At 53.7% G+C, this 16,617-nt stretch overlaps 1 protein-coding gene across 3 annotated transcripts; it reads left to right on the forward strand.

Moving 5' to 3' along the window:
* Positions 1–149: 149 nt before the first annotated feature.
* On the forward strand, positions 150–16,590 carry PIGO (phosphatidylinositol glycan anchor biosynthesis class O). Of its 3 annotated transcripts, XM_055791167.1 has the most exons (11): positions 150–197; positions 512–1,005; positions 2,394–2,537; positions 4,035–4,158; positions 5,164–5,323; positions 5,798–5,971; positions 7,873–9,445; positions 9,972–10,175; positions 10,487–10,689; positions 11,489–11,559; positions 12,165–16,590. In XM_055791167.1, the coding sequence occupies exons 2-11, from the start codon at positions 513–515 to the stop codon at positions 12,283–12,285; spliced, it is 3,267 nt and encodes a 1,088-aa protein (XP_055647142.1). In that variant the 5' UTR covers positions 150–197; position 512; the 3' UTR covers positions 12,286–16,590. The 3 variants fall into 3 exon arrangements, with proteins under 3 accessions (XP_055647142.1, XP_055647143.1, XP_027638782.2); XM_027782981.2 differs by lacking the exons at positions 150–197; positions 512–1,005 and adding an exon at positions 2,756–2,974 and having other exon boundaries at positions 2,402–2,537; XM_055791168.1 differs by lacking the exons at positions 11,489–11,559; positions 12,165–16,590 and having other exon boundaries at positions 10,483–10,659.
* Positions 16,591–16,617: the final 27 nt, after the last annotated feature.

Raw genomic sequence — 16,617 nt, forward strand, 5'->3', positions numbered from 1 at the left:
GCCTCTGGCGGTTAATTAATTAATTAAAGCAAAGCATGTGTCGAGGTGGGGGTCCTCCTAGAGAAGCGGGGGCGTGGTGCGACTCCCGGCCGCCAGGGGGCGCTACCCCCACCGGCCGCTGTCTGCGCCGCTGCGCGGCCACGCGCGGCACTTCCGGGGGGGCGGGGGCGGCCTGCGCTGGAGCTCGGCGGCCGCAGGTAGGCAGGGGAGGGGGCGGCACGGGGGGCCGAGGGGGCCCTGAGGGGTGGGGGGCCGGGGGTGCGGCACGGGGGTGCTAGGGGGGCCGAGAGACCTGTGGGGGCGGTGGGGGGGTGAGGGGCTGCGAGGGCAGCCGGGGGGGGAGGGGGGGCACGAGGGCGAGCCCGGGTGTGAGGTGGAGGCCGGGGGGGGGGGGGGGGGGGGGGAAGGGAGGGGGGGTCCGGCCGGGGGAGGGGTGCGGGCCGCGGCGGGGTGCGGAGTCGGGCCCAGCCCAGCGGCGGCGCGGCGGCCGAGCCTGCTGTCCCCCCGCCAGGATGCAGCGGTGGCCGGTGCTGCTGTTCCTGGCCTGGGTGTGCCTGCTGTTCTTCGCCGGCATCGGGCTCTTCATGAGCGGGTTCCTGCTCACCCGGATCGAGCTCGCCAGCAGCAGTTCCTGCTCGGACCCGCTGGTGCCACCGCCTTGGGAGAGGCAGAGCCTCCCGCTGGGCTCCTGTTGGGCACCCCAGCGCTTTTCCAAGGCCGTGCTTGTCATCATCGATGCCCTCAGTTTCGAGTTTGCACGTTTTAATCCAGCCAAGGCCAGCCCGCTGCCCTATGAGAACAAGCTGAGTTTTCTGCACCACCTTGCAACCTCCCAGCCGCGCCATGCCCGCCTGTACCGCTTCCGAGCCGACCCCCCCACTGCCACCATGCAGCGCATCAAGGGCCTCACCACGGGTTCGCTGCCCACTTTCATCGATGTGGGCAGCAACTTTGCCACCTACGCAATCCAGGAGGACAACCTGCTGGCGCAGCTGGTGCAGAACGGTAGGCGGGCAGGGGCAGTGTCCCACGGGGCCAAGCATGTGCAAGCTACTGATCAGTGCTCACATGGCACTCTCATTCCTCTTTCACTGGGAAGGGAACTGCTTACAACACATCCACCCTGTCAGACAATTCTTTTGCCCTACTCAGATGAAAATTACCTCAGGCAGAGCTGTCAGACAGGTAGGGTTTCTTCATCTCATACTGGGAGTAAGAAGTAGCTGGGACCATGGCTTCATCTTCAGTGTCTTCAAAGATGACGAGGAAGCAGATGAAAGTGATTGCACTGACGGTGATGTCACAAGGTCACCACCAGGAATGGCTTCCTGAAGCCAAGGGCAGTCAGTTGTGTCCATGTTTGCGCTCAGGTGAGACACATGACGAGGGAGGAGCTGGTGCCAGGTGTACTGCGGGGCTGTCACTCAGGCAGCAAGCCTGCCTGGCCAGCTGCCTGCAACTGTTTGGCAGAGACCTCGTCACATTTCCTCTGTGGTTTGGTGCTGCTGGGGTGTGCTTAGTGCTGCAGTAAAGGGCTTCTTTGGCTGGGACGAGGACAATGGAGTGAAGAGAAGGGGACAGGATGCAGTCTTGTGTTACCCAGAGGTGTTTCGTTCCAGGGCTTAGAGTGGCACACATACCAGTGCCTGGGATGAGTTAGTGTGATGGGGTTGTCTGCTCCACTGAGTGTGACAGGGTGGGCAAATGTGCTAAATCAACTGAGGTGCAAAACACTGGTACACCCTATGCCAGAGCAGCAGCCTCGGAAGAAACAGTTCCTGCTTGCAGGCTGGAGAGGCTTTGTGGAAACATGGAGAGCTGCCTGCCAGCAGGCAGGACAAGCAGAGTGAGGGTGGTGGGAAGTGTCAGTGCTTTTGCCTTCTCCTTTCTGCTTGTGAAGACCCACCATCGTGTTAAAAAAACAGAACCCAGGACTCACAGATTCTCCTCAGCTCCTGTCAGCAGCCAGTCTGCTGCCTTGTGTTTTACAGTGGGGTTGCAGGCCTTGGGTAAAGGTTCGTCTGCTTTGTGCTGCATCTTCCTAAGTGCTGTAGTGAAGTGGGTACCTGCCTGGTTCCTCGCCTGTTCAACTCACTGGTCTTTCTGCTGGGGTGACATGTCAGAGGTCAAAGATAAGTCGTGATGTTGTGCAGGTGGGTTCGGAGGGGGACAGGACCTGTGGGCTTAGAAACAGGGCTGGTCTTTCCCTGTATTCAAACTCATTTACAGCCACATGGTCATTTTAATTTTAGGTTGCTCTTGAGTGTGGGTTGGAAAGGAGCCAGAGTTCTAGACCCTGACCTGGACCTGCCCAGGCTCTTTGCTGTAGTGAGAGTAACAGCATGACTCATGTGGGCTCCCTGCTGTCATTAATTCCTTTCTTGCTGAATTAGGAAGAAGAGTGGTCTTCATGGGTGATGACACTTGGGAAGGACTCTTCCCCAAGAAGTTCTTCCGCTCGTATTTCTTCCCATCTTTTAATGTGAAGGATCTTCACACTGTGGATGATGGGATCCTGCAACATCTCTATCCAACTGGTAAGCAGCTCTTTCCCCAGGGCCTGAATAGCCCATATGTTTTGTGGGGGTCCTACTGCAAGTTTGGGGTAGGACCAAAGAGTTCTTTCTGTTATGAAGTTGCTCTGGGCAGTCACACACTGCTGCACAGGGATTACAGTGCTCTAGCTGCATTTCCACAGATAAGCCAGCTTTTGGAGCCTGTGAACTGTTTCTGTAAATGCCTTTCCTCTGTTTAGGAGAGAGTGCAACTTGATGGGACGAGGTTAGACTTCAATATCTGTCCTAGAAATACGCTGCCAGGATGGAGCCAGAGGAGCAGCTTAACTTTGACACGTGTCTGTGCAGGGGCACACAGTGCTCTGGGAAATACACAACAGCGCAGCTACCCGCTTGGGAGGCTGGGGCACAATGTTGCTCTCAGCAGAGCGTCATTGGCTCCCAGCTGTCAGAAGAAGGTGAATTGTGAGATTGGTTTCTGAGTTCTAGGTGATTTCAGATTGTTCTGCGGTCCTGGGACCAAGGGGAGTGCTCTTTGTTTTATCTGTGTGAATCAAAGTGAATCAAGAGCGCAGTGGCCCTTCAGGGGGAAGTCCCTATGCCCTGTGGGAGAGCTGCAGTTCATCGTTTTAACTCCAGATATGTCGATTTTTAGGTGTTGAGGCCCTGAAGCAGAGGGGAGAGGCCCAGGTAACTCCCTAGCTAGGGACAGCGTTGGTGTGCCAGGCACATGGCCTAGGTTGGATGCAGAGGGGCACATTGATGAGTCTGACATGGAATATCTCTAGAGGACTGTAGTTCTGGGTTCTCCTTTTCCTGAGCGTCCCCTTGGTTTAGCTCAGTGTCCTGATTTTGGCTAGGGTGGAGTTAACTTTCTTCTCAGTAGCTCATACAGTGCTGTGTTTTGGCTGATGTGAGAACAATGTTGATGGCACACTGATGTTTTTAGTTATTGCTGGGTGTATACTGAGTCAAGGACTTTTCAGTTTCTCGGGCCCTGCCAGCGAGAGGGCTGGAGGGGCACAGGGAACTGGGAGGGGACACAGCCAGGACAGCTGAGCTGAACCAGCCAAAGGGGTGTTCCATACCATGGGGCATCATGCTGGGTATATAAACCTGGGGGGTTGGCTGGGGCAATAATAGCATTATATACTTTATAAGTTTATATACTTATACACACTCAGTTTGTGGCAGTTTGAGTTAAGGGTATTTCAAAGTGACTTGGGTGACATTGAGCCATTCCCCTCCTGAGGAGTGGTGGACAAAAAACATGGATACTGGGGCACTTAGGGGCATTGAGCTTCCCATGGCATTGTACCCAGGCACCAGCAATCCAGGAGTGTGCTTCTTTTAAAACCTGCACTGTCCACTTGAGAGTTAGGAGCGACAATGGCAGGAGGGGGAGAAACAGCAGTTTCCAGAGGCAACCAGAAAGCTCTGGCAAGACGATCCAGATGTAGAGCCCATGCCTGAATCCCGGGTTAGTGTGTGTGTGATAAGGCTGCTCTTGTTCTGCAGTGGACAGTGGTGAATGGGACATGCTGATTGCTCACTTCCTCGGCGTGGACCACTGTGGGCACAAACATGGACCTGACCATCCTGAAATGGCTAAGAAGCTCACCCAGATGAATGAGATGCTCAGGTGATTAGTGCGGCAGTTGCGGGGTTGCCAGCTGGCCTCTTCCTTGACCCAGGCTGGTGGGGTCTTCCCAGGGAGTTTACAGATGCAGAGAGCAACGGGACTTTTACTGTGCCTGTTAAAATGGAGAATGGCTTTGGTCAGCAGCAGCTGAAGCCTCAGCTATGGGGTGGTCTCGGTTGAATAGACCCATGTTCACAAGAGGTTTGGTTTCAGAGGTAAGGCTGTCTTCAGGTCTTGGGGCCTTGTTTCTCAGCCAAACCATCAGGTGATGGTGCAGCTGGAGTACTGAGCCTCACTCTTTTCATCTTTAAAAGGGAGATTTTCACACTGAGGTCTGTTTGAGAAGCACTTGGAGGACCCTGGCTAGGGAATGATGCATTTACTGCACAGGCCCATGAGTTGCACCTTTGTGTCAGAGGGCAGAATGGGATCCAGAAATCCACACAGCTGTGCCTCAGCCCAAAATGCTGTGGCTTTTGACTCCTAATTAGGACTGCTTTAATTCTTGCTGCTAGAAGGAGTGGGTAACTTGCCCCTGCTGCACCTGAGAGTGCATGTTGTGTCATACCTAATGTGTTCTTCAGGGACAAGTCCCCTCTTTTTTTCCATAAAAGCCGGAGACAGCTCACACAACATGATGCAGTATACAAGACCCAAATAGTTGCAGCCTAAAATGCATTCCTGTTGGGAACTGTTCTTCTGAATTGCATTTTGTCAAGCTCCCTGGAGGCATAGAGGAACCAGCCACCATTCACTGGGGACCTAAGCAAGAGCAGTCCACTCTGTCTCAAGGCTTAGAATTTTCATTTTGGTTGTAAAGCATCCATTGCCTTAGTACCTGGCTCAGTTGTTACAGCTCTGTGTCAGCACTTGGTTTTGCTCAGATCCTTTTGTGGGCTTCACCTCTGTGGTGCAGGCAGGCTTGGTGGGGACATGCCCTCTCCCACCTGGGCTGTTTGGGCCTCTGCCCAGGTAGGAGTTGACCTTCCTTATCTCGGGTGACAGATCCTTGGTAGATCACCTGGGGAATGACACCCTTCTTCTGGTGGCTGGGGATCATGGTATGACAGACACTGGAGACCACGGCGGTGACAGCGAGAAGGAAGTGAACGCAGCGCTGTTTGTGTACAGCAGAACGCCCCTGTTTGGCACGGGCCCTCCAGAGGTGAGAAGGAGCTGATCCTTAGCTGTCACTGCTTGAGGTGGCATTCAGGGTGGAAAATGCATCCTGGGGTTAGAGAGTAACAGTTCCATTGGGGTCATTTAGACTGAGAGGAGGTGAGGAGTCTGTCACCTTTCTGGAGAGAACAATGGAAAAACTGACATGGGGTGCTGGTAACCAAAGTGTTTGGGACCCATGTTCAGGCCCCTCCAGCTGTGAAGGGTGTTTGAGTAGGGCCCGGTGAGCTGTTAAGCAGCCAGGGGCATACCTAAGGACCTGCAGCTCCCAGCAAGCATCCTCCCCTCCACAGGGCGCTTAGGGAGGGCAGAGCTGTGCCGCTGCCTTCCCCTGCATTTTCCCACTCCTGGCTCACCCATATTCTCCTCTGAAGAGGAAAGTCTTCCCCATCATCCTCTAGTCCCAGTGAAAAGCCATGTTGCTGTGTTCTTTCCAAATTTCCAATTTTTCCCTCTCCAGGAGCCCGAGGCTGTTGCCCAGGTGAACCTGGTGCCCACTGTGGCCCTGCTCCTGGGTGTGCCCATCCCCTACAGTAACATCGGGGAGGTGATGGCTGAGCTGTTCTCCGGGGATGGCGATGCTGTGTCTGCAGCCTTGCAGCAGCTCTCGGTCTATCACATCAACGCCAAGCAGGTAGGCCTCCCCATTGAACTGGAGAGGAGAAGGAATGGCATTTTAAGCACAAGCCTCTTCTGTTTGGTGGAGGTGACGTGGTGGCAAGGTGTTGTCTTCGTGGGGAACTTATTTTGAAGAGTTACCTCCTTTGCAGTGTTTACTCCAGTAAAAGGTTGCATCATTTTCTCAAAAGAGAAATGAGAGTTACCTGTTTAGTGCTAGATGTTGAGTGCTGCAGTGTGTAAAATACTGGCTGGGAAGGTGGTATTCACTTCAGGGTGAGGGTTGGTCCCAGACAGGTGGATTTGGTGACTGGAGAGTCTGGCAGGGAGGCTGGTTCCTCAAGGCTGAAGACGGCTAGGGGCAAGTCTTGTTAATGGAGATTCAGGAGTACAAATGGATGTTTCGATGCTGCTTCAGTTTTGAAAGAGAAAGCGTTAGCTAAAGAACTATTCTAGTTCTAGATCAGTGGCAGAAGGAAAACAGTAATGAATGACTGAGTAAAAGAATCACCATTTAACAGGTGCCAGTGAAGTGGAGTAGAGAAGGAACAGTTTATACCAAGTGCAACAAAATACAGAACCCTAATTTCTGAAGGACAAATCTTGAATGAGAGTGACTATACCAGGTATAAAAGAAGCCCAGGCAATGGAGCAGGCCATCTACCAGGGCGAGCCAGAGCCTCCATGGAGGGCATGAGGGCCATCTGTTATGGCTCGGTGGATCTCATGATCCAGAACCAGATTTGCCACATGCATTGCAACATGTGTCTCAGCTAAGTGCTGGTCTGCCTTTGAGGGACCCTTGGATTGCTAGGAGCACAACAATAACTCCTGCAGCCCCCAGCCAGTTCTTTGGTGACAGTTGGACACCACTGGTGCAAGGCAGTGAGGAGCTGGAGTGGATATGATCGCTGATGGGAGGGCGGAAGTGTTCAGCATCTCTGCTGTGTATTTATAGAGCAGCAGAGTGCTTTGTCATTTAAAGATGATAGTGTAGTGTACGTTACTGTCTTGTTAGTCACCAAGAATATCGATCATCTTCTGTTAGGAATTAGTGTTATCCAATCCTGCCTGTTTAAATATTTGCACTCATTTGTCTGAGGAGTTTTCTGGCTCGATCGTGTTGGTGGTGAAGAAGCTTTTGCACACCAGGAAAATTGTGCAGGCCTGTGGGAGAGCTGGTGCCTATGTTTGCCATTCATGGGTAGGGGCAGACTGATTCTGTCTGTGCTCTGAGGCAGCTGGAAAGTATGTGAAGGTGTTGGGATGTTTCAGTGTTTGAGCAGACCTACACTGCTGAGCGGCTGGATGTTTGTATGGGTGCCCTGCCCTGTTAATGCCCTGGTAAGACTTTTTTTACAACTTTTGGGATCATAGCTGCCTCTGTTCCTGTTCTCTTGAAGTGGAAAGCAGAGTGAGCTGTCCTTAGCTTATGGTACAGTGGGTTAATGTGCCTGTATTGAAGAAGGGGGAGCAATTTGATCTGATCAACTATAAGCTGTCTGTCCTCAGACAAACAATGTAAAAGTCAACTGGGGTGCAGATTAATAGGTAGTAATGACTCAGACTTCTGGGGGCTTGTTTGCCTTATTGTTACCAAAAACTCTGTATAGAAGTTCTTACTGATACACAACATTACCAGGCATACACCTGCAGGTGAAGAACTGAGAGGAGTCAGTGTGGCTGTCAGGATGGATACATCACTTGAGAGGGGTTTGGCAGAGGGATTGTGTTTCCTGCAAGTCACATCCTGGATTTAAGTGACCAGCCCTGGGTTATGTGGCTGGGGACAGGTCTGTCCTGGCAGGGGTTGGCAGACTGAGGCTGTTTCCATTCTGAAGGGGCTGTGCGAGGCAATGAATCCCGTTCCCAGTGGTCCCAGTGCCGCTGTCTGACCCAGTGTCCCCTCTCCCATAGGTGGACCGCTTCCTGCACTCCTACTCGCTGGTGGCTCAGGACCTGCCAGCAGAGCAGCTCCAGCACCTGCAGGAGCTCTTCTCCAGCGCTGTGGAGGAGCACAGTCAGCTCTTGGCCCAGGTGCAGGGGTCAACACTGGTGCCTCCGGAACTGGAGTCCAGGCTGGGAAGCCTCATCAGTCGCTTCCAGCTCTACCTGCGGGAGGCACGGGCTGTGTGCACCCAGTCTTGGGCCCGCTTCCATCCCCTGCGTATGGTGGGAGGCTGCACCCTTATTGCTGCTTCCTGCTTGCTCTGCTATGTGGCCTCAGAGCTGGCTGCATCATCGGACTGTTTCTATCGCAGCTGCCTCCTGTACCCGCTGCTTTGGGGCCTCGTGGTAACTGTTCTGCTTGGGCTGGCCCATGCCTTCACCCAGGAGGGGCTGGATCTCCTCCTGATGTCATCATGGGCAGCCGCTGCTTCTCAGCTGGGTTTTTTTTGGCACTGGTGGGGCCGGCATCCCAAGCGAGCCCGTTTGGCGGGCAGTCAGCCACCCTTGGCCAGCATTGGCCTGAGGCAGAGGCTGCGAGAGTGGCTGGGGCTGGCCTTCCCCATGGGCATTCTGCTCTTCCGCTGCGGAGCTATGTTCTCTGATAGCTTTGTCGTGGCTGAGGCCAGGGTGGCCCCATTCCTGCTGGCCTCGCTGGTGATGTTGCTAGTAGGGAAGCTCCACTGGGATGGTCGCCTGACTGTGCCAGAAGGCCCCAAGCAGCAGCTCCTTGGTTTTTCTTCTTATCGGAGAGAGATCTGGTACCTGCTGTGCCTCGTGGCCATGCTTCTGGTCTGTGTGCGCCTCTCTGGTTTCTTCCACCAGTGCCGCGAAGAAATCCTTCAGTGTCGGCCTTCTCTTTTCCTCTCCCCCCTTGCCAGCCTGAGAAACACGCGAGCCAAGAATCTCTTCTACCTCCTGTGTGTTGCCTTGCTGGCTGGGCTGGTCTATGCAGTGCGGAGCTGGCTGCGGCGCTACGGCAACCTGAACAGCTCGGACCCCCTTGTGCTCTTCGTGCGCTGGGGTTTCCCACTGGTGGTCCTCTGCATTGCCTGCTACTGGGCTGTTGCCTCCAGTGCTGATGACTCTCTTGGGAAGCTGCAGGAGCTGGTGCAGGTGGCAGTTGTTGCCTTTCCATGGGCTGTCTATGGACTAGCATCCGTGGGGCTGCTGCTCCTGCTGTGCAATCCCATGACAGTGTTCGCGAAGGACACACGGGAGTCAGCAGGATCCATCGTCACTCCCTACCTGGGGGTTCCCGGCTCTGAAGTCAACTTCCTCCACGTCATCCCTCAGATCTACAAGAGGATGCAGGAGTCTCAGAAGAGCTGCCTGGAGCGGGGCAACTGCAGGGCCACCATTGCAGCCTATGGGCTGGGCAGCGTCTACTCGGCAGCCCTGGTCATAGCGCTCACCCTGCTGGGCTTCCTCTTGATGCTTCTGCACAGTGAACGGCTGAGTCTCGCCTTCCTGCTCCTCTTCCTGGAGGCTTTTGTGCTGCTGCACATCCACACGCGTGCCAGAGGCCTTGCTGGAGATGCTGGTGAGTCAGGGCTCAGTAGAGCTTCCTCTGGATATGCAGTGTGGGCGTCATCTGCAGCAAGCTTGTTTTATGTCCAGTGGGAGAGGCAGGGTCCATGTGCTGCTTTTGGGGAATGGCAATGCACTGATCCTCAGGGGATCCTCCTAGCTTTATTTTAGAGTTGCTTAAATTCTCTAGTAGGAGACAGGTGTGTGCAGCAGGGATGTAAAGTGGGAGGAGGAAGAGGAGGAGGAGGTGGTGGGGGAGTCCCTTAGGGAAGGGGGCTCTATTATACCCATCCATTCTGCCTGGGCTGCTCACAGCCACCAGACCTCACTGCAGTTGACAGAGTCCAGTAGCAGGGCAGGCAGCAGACGGAATGCCTGGCCCCTCAGTCTGTCTGTGGTGGGACCCTGACTGGTTTCTGTCTCTCAAAAGACAGAGTGTGGAAAGGGAACCTGGAAGAGAAGTCAGTAGGCTCTTTTCGATTGTGGACCTGTCTTGTTCCCTGGTGCTGATACCTGTCTCTAATTTTTTTATCTCTCAGAGCCTTTTTCAGTGCCCTGGTATGCAGTCATCTCCTGGCTCCTTGCTGCTTCCCAGTTCTTCTATTCCACAGGCCACCAGCCCATCTTCCCTGCTATCCACTGGAATGCAGCATTTGTGGGTTTTCACCTTGACCACAGCACGAAACTCCTGCCTGCTGTCCTGGTGGGCGCCAACACCTTTGCCTCCCATATCCTCTTTGCAGGTAAATCGATTTCTTCCTGGGCTGTTGAGCCTGAGCAGACAGGGCTCACTGCTTTCTTTGCCTTGTCTGGAGGCCTGCAGGCCGAGCATGAGGCGATGAGCTCCGGCACCAGCTGAACAGCAGCATCCTTGCTGTCCCTTTCTGGGGCCACAGAGCTGCCCGTGGCCTGCAGCCTCCATGCAGTTGTGCCTGACCAGCAAACTGGAGCTGGGGTATATGCTTCCTGCATGTCCAGGGCATGATGGCAGAGCCTAGACTGCTCCTCACTTCCTGGGCTCCAGTAATTTCATGTGCCTTTGTCCTTGAGGTAGTTGGCTGCCCTCTGCTCCTGCTTTGGCCCTTTGTGTGTGAGATGCCCAACTCGCAGAGGAAGAAGCCCAAGAAGGAGTCCCGGGAGGAGCTGCAGGAGGTAGAGGAGCACATGATGGAGATGAGGCTGCGGGAGTCCCCAGAGAAGTTCTCCACTGCTCTGCTGCAGCTGGGGCTGAAGTACCTCTTTGTCCTTGGGACGCAGGTACGGACAGAGGCAGGATGGCTGTGGGAAGACTGTCTAGAGGAAGTAGGGGTGCTGTGAGAGCCGTAGGGCACTTTGATGAGAGAAGGGGGTCCACCAGGGCTCAGACAGGCCCTGGGGTAATATGTCTAGTTGCAGGTGGAAGAGCAGCTGCACAGGTCCTCTTCTCAGCCATGCCATTTGCTCTGTGCTTTGGGAGAGCTCCAGCATGGAAGCTGAAGTACAGATTAGACTGCTTTTCATACCCATCGATCCAGAGTAGGAACACCTCTTCAGAAACTGCATGGTTGTAATTCTGCTCCCCCTTTTCCCAACCATGCCTTCTATTTTGCACCAGCTGTGATTTCCATCTGATCCTGTGCTGTGGTGATACAGGGAGCGAAACATCAGAAATTTAATCCCGTGGAAGAAGCTAGTAACTTTCTGGGGTTTAGCCCTTGAAATCATTCTCCTGTGTGGTCAGACCACAGAGGGTGCAAGGGACGGGGCAGGCCCCGCAGCCGGAAGGCAGGAATGCTCCGCTCAGTGAAATATTGGGTCAGGTTAGCCACAGTGTGAGCCCTCCTCTGTGCTGTCCCAGCCTGACCCCAGGAAAGCCTGCATATATCCCAAGCTGCCTGTGTGTCCTGACTTTAGGACATGATGGAAAGGAATCCTGTTTGGGATGCTTATTTCTGGTGTGTGCTGTACCAGCATCTCAGGTGTGTGCAGTTTAGTACCACCTTCAGATGTGAACCTAGTGCCCAGGAGGTCTCTCCAGAGTCACTTGTAACTTGTTTTTTCCTGATCTCCTCCACAGCTTCTGGCCTGTGTTTGTGCAGCTATGATCCTCAGGAGGCACCTCATGGTCTGGAAGGTCTTTGCCCCAAAGTAAGTCCCAGGAGTTGCTCTGATGGTGGGTTAGGGTTCATACCACTGACATTTTGACTAGAGTTCATAGACAGTAATGTTGGAAGAGACACTGTGGTCGATCTTCAGACTTCTTATGTAGTAGAGGCTGTAGGAGTGTCGTTAACTAATTCCTGCTTCAAGTTCAGAAGCTGGACTTGAGCTAGAACCTGGAAGTTTCTCCTTATCTTGATTTCTAAGTACGTACAGAGCTCACCTGGAAGCTAGGAATGTTCAGGGCAGAGAGCCAAAGGTAGGGATACCAGACCAGAAACGATAAACGCAGAAATGCTAAACTAGCAAACGTCTGAGCTAGTAGGTGTGTAGGGTGGCCTCAGCCTCTGAGGGACTCAAAATCCTACCTGGATGTTGTCCTGAACAACCTCTGAAGCAGAGGTGTGCTTGGCTTCTACGTTGCAGGCAGCAGCTGCTGGCGAGTGACTGTAATTCAAGTTTTAGGATCTGGGATGCTACCAGCCTCTCACTGTCAGGAAGATCTGTCTGCTGGGTGTGAGGGTAGCAGCTTGCCTTCGCCAGGCCAGGGCATGCTGGCTGTGATATCCTTACTGCATCTGTTGTGCCTGCAGGTTCCTCTTTGAGTCGCTGGGCTTCATGGTGAGCAGCATCTGTCTCCTGCTGGGGATCTCTCTGGTGATGCGTGTGGACTGTGCTGTCAGCACCTGGTTCAGCCAGCTTCAGCTCAGGTAGCATTGGAGACATGGGGAACCTGACCTGCTTGTTGGCCAAGGCTGTGGTTGTTTCCTGGCTTCCCTCAGGCTGGGAGGGATACATCAGCCACCAGCAACGAGTGCCTGCCGACAGCAGTCAGGGATTATCCCCAGCTCCCTGCCTCAGCGCTGCACAAAAGGACTGGAGCCAACCGTTCCCCGCTTATTGCGGTGGTGTTTCTCAGAAGTGGAGGTCAGAGCTCTCACTGGGCGTTTGTGGCAGCAGGAGGACTCTGCTGCAGGAGCCCAAGAAGCGGGAGTCCTGAAGTGCTCCTCTGGAGAAACACCAAGCAGATGTCTTGCTGCTGCTTTCCTGACAACTGTCCCCACTGTGCAGTTGGTTGGCTTCAGTGGCTGGCAGGGCATCACCTTGCCTGTGCAGAGACAGTGACTGATGGGAAGGGGCCTGCTGAGGAGTGGAGATGAGGATGGGAGAAGAGCGAAGGTCCTGCAGCCACCACTTCTCTCCACGTGCTCAGTTTTCATGCTGGAATCAAAGTACACATGGTTATGCATGCAGATGGTTCCTGGGGTCTTGGTAGCAGCTGCTCCTCTGTAAAGTCAACTGGTTGCTCTGTAGTGAGGCCCCTCCTGCCTCACTCACGTTTTCCTGGTCTTCCTCAGCCCTGTGAAGGGCAGTAGGGAGCACTCTGGGCTGCCTTGTACAGCCTGAAGCAGGCGTATTTGTTGAGGGGGTGGTAGCAGGGAGAGCTGTGTCTATGGGCAAGAAATTCTCCACTCATGATCTCAGCCTGTCTGTCCCCGTGGACTGGGCTGTAGCAGCTGGGGCTCCCCATGTCTTTGTGTGCTGCTGGATTCTGGCTGTTGATTGTGAACAGCTGAGATGCAGCAGGATATAGTGACAGAACATCAGGTCATCCCCATTTTGAGTCTGGTCAGGACAAAAGGGGAGGCTGGAGCAGCTGTCCCAACTGCAGGAGTGGTGTGAGCTGCGGTGCCTGGGAGCTGCTGCTGGAAAGCCCTGAGTGGGCAACAACTCTTCTGGGAGGTGGCTTAGTTCACTGGTATCTGTGCACGTGCTGGGGGTTATGTCAGCTTGAAGGGACGTCAGGCACTGCAGCTGATGGCATTTGTGATCCCGTATATGGTGCTTGTCTCCCTTTTCACCTTGGTGTTCTGTGTGGGACTTCAAGCTGCAAGTGAGCTACGCCAAACCCACCCTTGGATGCTGACGGTCAGGAGACATCGTATTTCTTTCTTTAGGGGCAGGGGTAGAGGACATGACCATGGTGCCTGGCCATATCCCATCAAAGTTCCCTCTGCAGTTTTGATGGGATCTGGCATTCCTTACTGCCCTGAACCACTGTGTGGCATTACTTGGTGCTATGAAACCTTCTGTCTCTTTCCCCTCTGGAAAGAGCTGAGGACTGCTTGTCTATGATTCCTGCGTTGATTTTTGTTCTGATCCCATTTGTTTTTTAAGTTATGCACCATGATAGCTCCTGTTTGAGTTCCTCACTGCAGACTGCTGGCGTAACTCAAGCCTTTTCATCTCATCTGCCCTGGAGAGTCATGGGGAAAGTGTCTCGTCATCTCTCTCATCGCTTTCAGTTCTTGCTGTTACGCCCAATGCCCAGTCACTGTGGAAAACGGCCCTTGAAGGCAGGTTTAGTTTGGCATTTTACCCCTGCAAAATGCTTGCTCAGGTGATGGGGTGCAATTCCAGGGAGTCTTAAACTGCTCTAATTTTGCATTTCCTTTGTGGGACCTCCCCTGGCCTGCTGGCTGTGGTCTCCCACCTCAGCCTTTCATCTCCCCTGCCCTGGGGGCTTGTCCTGCTTAACTTCACCTGACACAACCACGGACTGGTTTGTAGATGGTATGACTCCCAGGGCTGCGTTGCCACGTAGATGCATGCACACCAGTGCTAGTGCAAGGCAAGGAGTAGCAGCATGCAGTGGGGGAAACTGAGGCGGAAGGAATGCATCAATCCAGAATTAGATGGGCTTAGGCAGTCCCACCCTTTAAAATGGGTTATTTGCTGACTCCTTGTGGCCATATGGTTCTCGGTGCTGAGGGGGCCGTGCTGATGGATGAGGGGTGCATTGGTGCAGAGAGGAGGAAGGGGATGGAGTTAGCTACCCACTGAATTTTCATTTAATGTGATGATAGTCTATATAGCACACATTGCTAAACCCCAAGGCCGGAGCCCAAGTAGGTCTTGTAACTTCAGAATCTGGTCAGGAGCTTGCTGCCTGAATATAGTTGTGCTGGCAGAAATCCTTATGGTCACTAAGGCTGTAGAGCTGGCCCCTGATGTCCTTGCAGCAGCCACCCAGGCCCTTGGGCTTCCTCCTCTCCCATCTCTGGGAGCAGTTGTTATTTCAGCAGCCACCATAATGCTGCTGAGCCTTCCCCTGCCTATTGTTCATGGTTGGACTGCTCAGCCAGCACTTGGGCATCCTCTCCTCATCCCTCCATATCACTCCTCTGCCTTCCTGCTAGGGCTGTAGGTTCACAGCCCTGAGAGGCCAGGGTGGAGCAGAGGGGACAGCAGAGCTGCAGCGCCATGAAAATATGCATGCTGTCCTTGCTGGAGGCTAAACAAAACCTGCAGTAACAAAGCTGCAGGTACATTCTTGTCACTGCAGAGATGCCAAGGAATGCTAGCTGCTCAGCCAAGGCAGACTGGCTACTACACCAAAGAATTTAAGTTCAAGATGAGTTTTCCAAGGACTGGAGATGCTCTTGCTTGCTTTCTTTGACTTTTTTAATCTTTGACAGTCTTCCCCAGCTGCCCTCAAGCTGATTGTTTGGCTCCTGTTCTCCCGCGTGTGCTGGGTGTGACAGTTAACGTTGGCCCAAGGCTTGGCAACCCTGGAAGCAGGATGTGCGGCTGATGCTAGAGCAGACATGGCTGTGGTTGCTGCTTTAAAGCCCCAGAGAGTGTCCAGAGGTGTCGCGACGGAGGGAAGACACAGTCACTCAATATGAGTGATCAGCAGACTTCGTTTATTGTCCCTTACAGTCACCTTTTATGCCTTGTTATAATTAGCTCATACATATTACAAAAGTTAAGCTCATTATTGGTTAGTTGCCCAAATACCAAGCCCGCCCCTAGTTTCTCTTCTGTAGTTATCTGTTCCCACCTGCAACATTCTTTTCCCACCGCGATCTTCCTGATACTGTGTAACAAGGACAGCCAAAGACAGTGTATTTTTGCTTTACTTCAGATAAGCTGAGAGCGATGTGCATTTTTGTCCAGCCAGCTGGACTATGTGACCCTTTTCAGCTAGCCAGTTATCCACACAGAGGAAGGTGCCTGCTGGTCCAAACCAAGGCTCTTTGGGAAACCTGGCATGCTGGTGAGCAGGCTCTGCCCTACATTCCCCTACTGAGGTTGTCACTGGAGCCTACTTGTCTCTCCTGGGGCAGTTATTCCAAGCAGTTTGTTTCTGGTCCCAGTGACCTTTGGCTGAGTGTGACAGGGGATGTGTCATGCTCAGCAGGGTGGTGTCCATGCTGCACTCCACAAACCTGCTGCACTTGGGCTTTTGCAAGCACGGTGTGTGTGCTCCTTGGCAGGGCTTCTGCCCAGTGCCCTGTCCCTCTGGCCAGGGGAGAGCTCTGCTGGGAAACACCTAGCTCAGACCAGTGGTGGGGCAATGTGTGCCGTGGCCTTGGCATGGGGCAGGGGTGGAATTGTCTTGTTTGTGCCACCTGGAAAACAGCGACTGAAAGCCACCACCACTGCGAAAGGTTGTGGCTGTTCCAGAGCATCTCCCTGCTCTGATCCATGTGGCTGGCATTGCCCGCACAGCCATCCTGAGGGATGGCATTGCTTCAGGGAGAGCACGGCTTGGTCTGTCTCCATTCCCACACCCAGTTCTCTGTCCTGTCTCTGTTCTTCCCTCAATGCTTCAGGCCGGTTATTTATGGCACAGCACAGTCACATTCTCAGTGCACACGTCTCGTCTTCCCCTTGGGAAGCAGCAGTGCCGAGGTGCAGGAGCTGGGCTGTGGAGCACTGCTGTCGTCTCTGAGCTCTAACTTGGCTCGCCACTTGGCTGGGAGCGAGATTGTTTTATTTTTTGTTATAAACCTCTCTGTGCCTCAATACCCTGTTTGGGAAAAAAAACAAATATTGGGGATGGACCCAGTTTGGGAAAGCAATTTGGGAGCTCTGCATTGCAGTCTGGTGCTACACTTCCCTGGGTGTCTCTACATCTCTGCCTGTTAACGCTTTTGTTCCCATTCAACAGCTATACCTGGAAGGTGGGAGTGATGCTGGAGTCTCTGCTAGGAAGTAGAGCCTTTTTTCCTTACAACCCCCAAACAGGGAAGTTGGCAG

This window comes from Falco peregrinus, chromosome Z, assembly GCF_023634155.1.
Source record: "Falco peregrinus isolate bFalPer1 chromosome Z, bFalPer1.pri, whole genome shotgun sequence".
Taxonomy (NCBI): Eukaryota; Metazoa; Chordata; class Aves; order Falconiformes; family Falconidae; genus Falco; species Falco peregrinus.

What these genes read in the sequence shown, in the direction of transcription:
- PIGO (XM_055791167.1), top strand. Translation starts at nt 513, where the DNA reads ATGCAGCGGTGGCCGGTGCTGCTGTTCCTGGCCTGGGTGTGCCTGCTG. An exon ending in CAGATGAATGAGATGCTCAG is followed by an intron (nt 4,159 to 5,163) that starts GTGATTAGTGCG and finishes CTCGGGTGACAG; the next exon opens with ATCCTTGGTAGATCACCTGG. An exon ending in ATCACATCAACGCCAAGCAG is followed by an intron (nt 5,972 to 7,872) that starts GTAGGCCTCCCC and finishes CCTCTCCCATAG; the next exon opens with GTGGACCGCTTCCTGCACTC.